Source organism: Chaetura pelagica, unplaced genomic scaffold, assembly GCF_000747805.2.
Source record: "Chaetura pelagica isolate M959 unplaced genomic scaffold, ChaPel_1.0 scaffold82, whole genome shotgun sequence".
Classification (NCBI taxonomy): domain Eukaryota; kingdom Metazoa; phylum Chordata; class Aves; order Apodiformes; family Apodidae; genus Chaetura; species Chaetura pelagica.
In genome coordinates, this window is record NW_009952990.1 from 7,613,671 (window position 1) to 7,623,141 (window position 9,471).

Consider the following 9,471-nt stretch of genomic DNA (forward strand, 5'->3'; position numbering starts at 1 on the left):
AGCAGGAATTGTTCTTACACTCTACAGTTTGATATAACTGAAGAAGATAGGCAATAGCAGTGGCTACACTGACAATCAGACCCTAAATGTGGAAAACTGAGTGTCTTAAGTAGGATTCTCTACCTCACTGGCTGTGTTCCACAGTTCACTGTCAGCACAATCAGACAAGGGATGGTCTGTAGCAGCAATACTGTGAAACTAAACTTGCTTGGTATTTCTGAAGTATGCAGATACTGTTGTGAAAAGCCAATGGGCAGAGCTGGCATACTGTGCTGTAAATGGGACATGGAAGCAAGCACTCAGCTGTGAGAAAGCAGACTATCAAAGAGCTGCATATTAACCTTCTGATCTATCCCAAGTGTTCCATTGCATTCCCGTGCCTGCATTCCAGCTTGTCCCACTGCTCATATTTGATATTCAGCTTTGAGCTTCTGGGAGAAGCCATTAGGGATTGTTCAGTTGTAATAGAGGGTAATTGTTCAGTTCTAATAGCCTTGCCTGAAGCATGTGCAGCTGCCCTGTGGAGATTGTGTGTGTGCTTCAGTTCTAAGACGCTACACACAGCGAGATGCATGTTATGAGTTACCGTCAGACAAGGGATACTCAATAATAAAGAATGGACTCATCAGCACTATTAATTGGTCAGTTTAGTGTCTGCTGTTAATCATGTGAAAGCTGTAGTTTCTCAAAGACCTGTCATTTGGTCATCAGGAACAGAAAAACAAAAGTTTTGGCCAAAATAATAAAGTTACAACAAAAATGGCCTAACTGTATGGCCTTTCATTTTAAAAAAAGAAAAAATAACCATTATGTTCCATTAGAGAGAAAACAGAGATACGAAACAGTTAAGAAAGAACTGCTTTCGGATGTCTATGACAGAACTAGTTAGCAGCTGAGTGAGCAGTAAGAATACTTGGAACAGATAAGAGCAAAGAAAACAAACAGTCAAAGTCTGAGTCAGAGGACGCAATGCTGAAATGTTCGTTCTTATTTGTTCAGTAACTTGCTCACACAAAGGAGTTAACAGAAGTATTGAACAGAGAGCTAAATATCACACTTGCGTTGTTCAGGCAGTAGATGTATGTAAATGACAATAACAATGAAGAGAAAAGTCAAGGTAATTAAGAAATAAAGACAAAAGAACAGTGTGATCTTGAAGGTGGGAGTAATTGACTGAAGGATTGAAAGAAAAGGCAGGAAAATCAAGATGCAGAAAATTAATTTCCATCCCCCAGTTTTTGCTAAGTTTTTCAGTACCTAATAGAAAATGTATTGAAGGTTATAGGCAAAAATAAAGTTCCTAACTCGTGTTCTTTAAATGCAACGTAAGGTTCCTCACAATTTAAACATTATCTATTAGCCCTGTTGTCTGGGAGATGTTTCCAGATGCTCCTGGGGAGTTGATAAGAGCTAACATACAAGGGCAGCTGGAAAAATATTTCAAAGATGTAAGAAGGGAATATATAGCAGGGAGCTTTGAAGATAGGTGTTCAATTTGGATTTTTGAGAATAGTGAAAAGTACTTTCAGAGAACAGGAGAGTTATGCTTTGATTTTTGTCAGTTTTGTGCCATTTCATAATCTAATGTTCTTAGGATTGTGTTAGTCATAAAAATTCATTTAACCTACATGTATTTTTATTCTCCTTGTATCACTTTTCAGAAAGAGGCTCACAGGCTAGTTGCTTTTAACAAATAGGTACCTCACAAGATCATGGAAGAAAGTCTTTGTAATAGTTTAATTAAGAAAATAGATCTTAATTTTAATTTGTGAAGACTTATAAGAATTAAATAAGCTCAAAATGTTGGGTGACAACCACTGATGTGGCTGCTACTCTTCAAAAATATTAGTTACAAAGGTTTTTATTCCATTCTGTTACAAAAAGGAGATGTGTGATGTGGTCACAAGTAGAAAAAATAAAGGACCTTCATCTTCTGCGATAGTGTAGGTGGTTTAAAAAAAAAAAGTTCTAGCAAGGCAATTGGACCTCTGTATCCTATATGGTAGCTTCAAATACGTTCTTGGTCACATAACTTAAATATGTCCATAATATGTAACAGCAGGATTGGCAAGGTTAGAGTATACTTAATAATCAGATAACAGTACAAAATACATAGATGATAAATATAATTAATTTAAATAACTAGTTGAACTTAATGTCAGAAGAATGAAATACATTTGCATAGCTTTTGCAAATGAATCATATTCCCTGAGATTTAAGCATGTATTCTTTAACATTTTATAATTGTGTTTTAAATACTTGTGCTTCAAAGAAAAGTAAATGTTTCCTTTATTTACTATGAACACTGCCAGGAAAGTCAGATTTTTCTCCTTCCATCTTTGTATTTCTTCTCCTGTCATTGTCCAGGATAAAAGGAAGCAGTTGGACTGTTAGTCCTATTAAATATTAGTGGATATTAGGAGTTTAACTAGACATCCATTAACGTTTTTCTTTTTTCTTTCTTATACAGAGTCAATACAAATTTGTTTGTGAAGCTATTCTTCGTGTTTACAAAGAAGGATTGGTTCGACCACTGGATTCCAGTTAGCACAGCAGTGAAGGATGAATACCTTTTTCCCCTAAAAAGACTGCTCTTTTATGTAAAGCAAGGGCTTGTTTCTGAAAGCAACTAGAATGGACTAGAAGCCCATGAAAAGACAGATGAGCACATTTGAACTGTGGCACTTTAAATTTCTCAAGAGGATTGCTAAGTCATGTACAGTATAACAAAGTCATGTAGATAAATATTTGAGAGCAAATGTGTGTAAAATGCTTTATTCACATAGATACCATAAACAATCATGGAAACCTTAATACATCTCTTTTACTGCCTTAAAACACCCTTCACTTTGGAAGTTACAGAGGGCCTTGTGTTCATTTTGAAAATGCAAGAAGAAAACTAATAGTATTGAAATGATTCAGCTTAAGGTGGTATTTAGTATCTTTGTATTGTATGAAAGTTCACTGAAAGTGAATATTTGTAGCTTTCTTATTGGGACACTGGAAATGTAACCTCAACTTCGGAAAGGCTGACGAAGAGCTTCAAAGACTAATGCATAACTGCTGTAATCTAAGAGCTGGAGAAATTAAGTGTTCATTTACCATAAAAATATTAGTAAGTATGCCAGCTGTTATAATATGCTTCTTAGAAATCACATCTACTGTATGTGATGTGTGAAATAATGCTGCATTTAAGCATATATGCAGATGGTACAGTCTACATCTTTTGTTGATCAAATTTAAATGCAACTTGCCCTTTTAACAGTGACCTACTTACAGTTTTAGTTATTTTACTTCTTCTGTTTCTGCTGTCCATCTCCTTTATATTTGTTTTTCATTGCTGTTTCTGTGTGTGGACTGAAAACGTTTTGACTTAAAACGAGGTTTAATTGTTTTTCACCTCTGTTTCCATGTGTATTTATGAGTTCTCAGGTGAAAAAATGTGGATTAACATTGCACACAAGCACCAGGCTTTTGGCTTACTGTGTATGCAAAGTAGTCTAATCCAATACTGGAAGAAAAATTACTACTGAACCCATCAAATATGTTGCTGCTAATTCAAGGTGTGAAGCTTGCAAGGGCACAGGTGTTGCTAGTATTCAGATAGTGAGAAAGTGTTGACTTGCTGCCCTTCAGCAAAAACTGCTGCAGTGAAACACAACTCCCTTTTTGCAAGAATTCTACGGATTTACTGTGTTTCTTGCTTTACGGAAATGTGGCTAAATTCACAGGAAGATTTACATGAAAAGAGAGAATGAATTTGGACATTGATGAATAATTCACCCTAAGGTACACTGGTCTCCATTTCATTTCAAATGGGAGAATTGGACTTTCTGGACAATATAACCACATTTGTATGATGGTAATTTATTTTGTGTGTGCTTTTTGGTTACCCTGAGAGAGTTCTTCATTTTTTAATAGTTTAAAAAAAAAATACTCTAAGGGACTTTTAAAAATTCTTTATTTAAAAGATTAGTCCTAAATAAGGAAAAAATTTTATGGGGCATATTAGCCAGATGTTTATATGTGTATAAAAGAGAAAATTAGATAATTTTCTTTATATATATATATACATACACATTCAGATATATATTTAGAATTATGGTTTGTATAATGGATATTATCATTTCTATCTGGAGTTTCATTATAGAAACTGCTACAGCTGTACAATATGCATCTCATGTTACCAGAGGATTGTGTTTTTTCCCCAGGAGATAGCTGGAAATTGAATATAGGATGTGCTAAATCGCTGGCTCTTGTCTTCTGTGTGTTTGGTCCTTTCTTCAAGATTGTTATTACTTATAGGTAAAGAAGATACCTGGTTCCTATTTATTGAAGAATCTTGATTCAAACACGCAGGGTAATTGGAAACATGGAAAGCTTCTTGGCTGTGTTAGGTTGAAGGGTGAATAGGTTTCATATTTACATTCTTATATACTGCATTCCAGATTTCACTTCGAGTAAAATTTTGGTAATACTTAGGATCATATTGCTCCTGCTTGATTTGGCACAGGTTGGAAGGCAAGAAACACTAACTCTGGGTCACTGATAACTTGTTAAGCTGCATCAGGTCACTTAGTCTGCTACTCCAAATGTAAAATTATACAAGACATGCATATGTTGCTGGGGAAGCCTTTTGGAAAAATGCATGTGGAAAAGTGTTGTACAAGTGCAGGCTGCCTGCTGCTGTTAGAGAGAATACTGAGAAGTGAGAAAACCTAGTGGCTTTTTCTCATGTGAGAAGTGGTGGGCACTAAAGAGTCTGCCTGCTGGGTGGGTGGTTTAAGAAAAGCCTCCCTTTTGTTATGTGTGTATCCTTCTGTTAAAACATCTCTTGTTTTTATGGGTTTTTTAAAGTTTTGATGTGCCCTGGTCTCAAAGTCATTCCTTACAGTTGGCATGACTTACAGTTAATAGTTTGTCAAGAAGTGAAAAAGGCAAGGAGGAAAAAAGCAAGAAAATAAGTAGAAAATATTTAGAGCATCTCTTTGTGGCATCTGTTTCTTTCACGGAAGTACTTGATTAAACTTACAATTTATTTGTGTTCCAGTTTATTGCTATGTATCTGTTGCTATTTATGTTTCTTCATGTTGAATATGTATTTACCAAAACAGTGTAAATTTATTCCATATGTAACTCCAATCTAAAGCTATGTGGTTTAGGCTTGACTTAAAATAGTATGTGTGTGTTTAAATGATGATGGTCATGTTGTGACAACAGATGCTGCTCTTGTTCTGTTAAACTTAGATGGATTCAGTAATGCTATTCCTGAATTCGTATTTGGATTTTAATAACTTCTTTGAAATTGCTGGCCACTGGGAGACTACTCAAAGCTATAAGTATAGTAATCTCTGTAATATTTGATTATTTTTTTTAAACAATAGAGGAAATATTAACGATGCTAAGTATCTTGTATGTTGTGTCCGTCTTTATTTCAGTCTTGCTGGGTTTTGCACATGTACCTGTAGGGTCCACGGGGGAGAATGAAGGGGTTTTTGTCTTCTCTCTGTAGTGTGTGATGACTTTGCACTGAATTATGTATGCCTTAGGTTTGATCTCACAACAAAAGCATAATTATGAAAATATCTGCTAAATGCTGGCTTTTGTTTCCACAAGAATTTGGAACCTAAAAAGGCACAGTTTATTCGTTTCTTGGGGTTGTGGGGTTTTTGTGTTGGAGTTAAAACTCCTAATACAAAATTTGTAACTGTCAAGGAAATGTCAAATAGCAGAAAATGCTCTGAAGTCAAGATTCAGTACAACCTTTAGAAATAACAGTTCAACCTTGATTTTGCATGTCCTTGTGTGTTTGTAACAATAAGTATTGAAAATTTCTAGCATGGCTGTGGATGAGGAAGGAGTAATAAGCCTTTTAGGTTTTCATCACTGTGAAATACGCTTTTATTCTTCAGAATTAAACAACTTTAAGTGGCTTTATATTTGATACAGAAGTAACTAAATGCCTATTCAGAGTATCTTCAGAAATATCACAGGGGGACACTTCTGTCAAGGATGTTGGAGGGACAGATCTTACCATATATTGATCATAAAAAAAATGGTGCAGTAAACCATGATTGCCTTTTCTCTAACAGGATCTATGAAGTAGGAATCATTAAAATACAACCAAACTTTTGAGTAGTGGTGGAGTTTTGAAAAAAAAGAAAAGAAAAAAAAATTATTCCAGGGTTTCATTCACAATAATCCTGTCTTTTAGGTGTTGGTACTAAATGGTGTGCAGTCAAAATGTATGTAAAAATTCAGCAATAGCTCTTCATGTACACTTATTTTTTCAACAGTTGGTTATATTTTTTTCCCCCCCTTCTTTTTTCTACTATGCAATACTTCGTTAAGAATTAACATACATGTTTTGAAAGAACTGTAGCTCTGAAATATCTAATGAACTATGCATTTTCTTTATTACAAGCATAACATGATACTGTTTTACAGCAGATGTTCTTCCATGTGGATAGTTTTCTGTGTGTCAAACTAAATGCATAAATGATCCACTGGCTGAAAACGTTGAAAATTGAAATGCAGAGTTCATAGTTAATTATTTTACTGATAATGGCTTAATTGTTATATCCTGAAATTTAGCGTTTAAGTGCAAGGTAAAGCCTTTCCAGAAAGAAACTGCTCTGGGAAATGTTTTTGTTTCAGTTGGTAACCTGCAATTAGTCTACTTGTTTAAAAGCATTTATTAATTGAAACTGTATAGAAGGTAAAGTTGTGTCATGAAATACTTTGTTCAAAGGCACATGAAAGCCAAGTGAATGATTAATTATATAAAAATATTTTGATTAAAAGGATTTTCTTGCATTTAAGTTCTGACACTGATAGTGTTAAGCCATCTCAGATGACTGTTGTAACAATAGCATTATATTAACAGTTTAAATATAGCAATCTAATCCAATATGATTTCATGTACTTTAACGTATTTGATGTTCTAGTTGTTCAGTAGCTGTACAAGCTTCAAACAGTAAGTATCCACAATCACTGAAACCTGTCATCTTTACAAAAAGTATATCTATGAAGGGAAGTAGTAGCACATGGTATTAATAGATCTAACAGTTTTTTCAGCTCAGAAGAACCCTGTGCCAGCAGTGGTCTGATTTGACCACTGATACAAAGAGCAATTGTTGAGGACCAAGAATGTAATGGAAAAAGCAAATTGTGTGGGCTGTTGACACCATTTTAGTTTTGGCTGTAATTAAAAGACCAGCAACTTTTGTTTCAGGGTTTTTTTGTTTGTTTGCTTTTGTGGTTTGTTTGTTTTTTTTTCTTTTTGAAAGACAAATTAATCTCAAGAGGTGGTTTTGGAAATATGGAGTAGAATGTGCCTTTGTTGACTCTTCTAGTTTTGTTGCAGCCTACTTGCATAAGAGTCTTAGAATGTGAGTTATTTTGAGCTTAGCTGCAGGTTTTGAGGCTAATGAAAATCTCACTTAAAATATTAAAGCATTGGTTATAATAGCCATTAATGAAACACTTCAATTTACTCTTATTTGCTTAAGTTTTGTCTTCTTGGATTTCATTATGTCATTTCTTGTCATGTCGTTGTTTTACCTTACAAAAACACTTGGAGGTTTCCCACAGCTGTAAAAATAGCTTTGTCATAGGCAGGGTAAGTGATGTTCCTGTTGCTTAAGGTATGATGTTACTTAGCACCTGCTGAAGGTGCAAGTGTGATGTTCAGCCTATCCTGAACTGACCTCCTCTCTGAGGAATTTAAATAGTGCTGCTAACAACAGTAAAAAAAAAATCATAAAGATATTTTGAAAAAGGGTGTAGGAAATGTTTTCTTCAGAGCAGATAAGACCTCATTTGTCTTAAAAAAAAAATAATTAAAATTTGTGAAAATGAAAAGGGTTTTTACAGCTGAAATGGGGGAAGAATTTTTTTCCCCTTTGCAGAACACTTTTCTGTGTTTCAAAGGCACCATTTCTCTTGGAGCAGTTTGTTTACTAAAGAGCCCTACTGTTGATGGGATTTAATTTTTGTCAGACTGACCCAGAAAATAATTTTAAGTTAAACTTTTTCCTCATTTACTTTGTGCTTTTAAGTAACATTAAACAAAACTGAAATCTTTTCCTTCCAAAAAGGATTTTAGCTGTTTTCATTTGATGTCTTTTTCTGAGACAGAAATGGAACTTGAATGTGGCTGGGTAACTAATGAGGTTGCCACGTATGCTAGGAGGAAATAAATGCTTTGGTAGATTTACTATATCCGTTATCTAACACCAGTTATCAAGTGAAATCAGTCTAGCATTGTATTTCTTTACATCATCTTTACATGATCTTTACAAATCATGCTTACACCTTTTACCAGGAAAAAAATCGTTTCTCTATGAAAAAAGGAACTGCTAGAAGTATCTTCTTCACTTTGGCTGGCTCAGGTAGTCATAAACCAAACTAGTTCTCAACTAGTAAGCAGTATGGCCACTAAAGCACAGAAAACTCAGCATAAACCTAATCACCTGGTTAACTTTTCAACTTCTTTCAAAGTGTTTTTTGTAAACCTGGTGCAGAAATACTTGCTGTGGAATGGAAGGAGAAAGGGCTTCCTTCCTTAGGGCAGAGACTGAAAGCCTGCTCAGTAAGTCAGCAGTGGGGTTGTGCTTGTATTTTCTAACCTCAGCAGTCAACCTAGTAAGGTAAACTGTGTACATGAATTTGCAAGAGTCTTGAAGCCTTTCATTCTAGGAAGAAAAAACCCAAAACAAAAAAAACAAAACAAACAACAAAAACCTAGACCAGCCCTGTTAATATTCATGGGTTTCATTTGCTTCAGTAAAGGAGCAGCTTAGCATGGTAGCAGCTGAGATATTCTTGATCAGTACCCTTCCAGTTCAGAACTTGACATACATGAATGAAAATCTGATATAACTTGCTTCCTAGTTTTTAATAGAAATTAAATTACTTTCTGTAGAAATTAGGTGGAAAATTAGTAAGAGTGCTCAAATGTAGGTACATTTCAAATCCAGATTTTGCTAAATAAATTACAAGCACCAATGCTTACATTCCAGTGATCTGTGCAGTGAGCACTAAACATAATTTATTTAGGTTTTTGCGCTTCATTGTGTAACATTAACAGAGAGATATCATGTAACAGAGAGATATGATGTATTGGTAAAAACTGACCCTTCATTACCACTGATAGAGAAATGTGCTTAATAGTACTGGATTTAGTTACATAACAGTTGGGAAAGCTAAAGTTTTGTTGGTGATTTGGTTTTTTTGCAAGCTTTGCAAAAGATTCCACTATTCTAGTTCCTAAGTTTGTATTTTCATATAGATTGTTGGGGTTTTTTTGTCAGAGATGTAGAAAAAGGTGGGAAGATAGCATCCTTTCAGTGACTCTAGGTAGTTTTCATATAAACGTTTGTTTCTGTAGCACTCTATAGTTTCTTTTTCTGACCTCTTAGTGCATTAAAGAAATAAGAGAACATATTTTATGTATTTTGAAGGTAGGGA

General features: G+C 34.7%; 1 protein-coding gene across 2 annotated transcripts in view; it reads left to right on the forward strand.

Annotated features, from left to right (window-relative positions):
* The window catches only part of PTPN3 (protein tyrosine phosphatase, non-receptor type 3), an 84,073-nt gene extending 80,898 nt beyond the window's left edge, over positions 1-3,175 (forward strand). For both annotated transcript variants that reach the window (XM_009996501.1, XM_009996502.1), the window contains one exon: positions 2,471-3,175. In XM_009996501.1, coding sequence (XP_009994803.1) covers positions 2,471-2,548 — 78 coding nt within the window. In that variant the 3' untranslated portion in view covers positions 2,549-3,175. The remainder of the gene's footprint in view (positions 1-2,470) is intronic.
* The last annotated feature ends 6,296 nt before the right edge of the window (positions 3,176-9,471 follow it).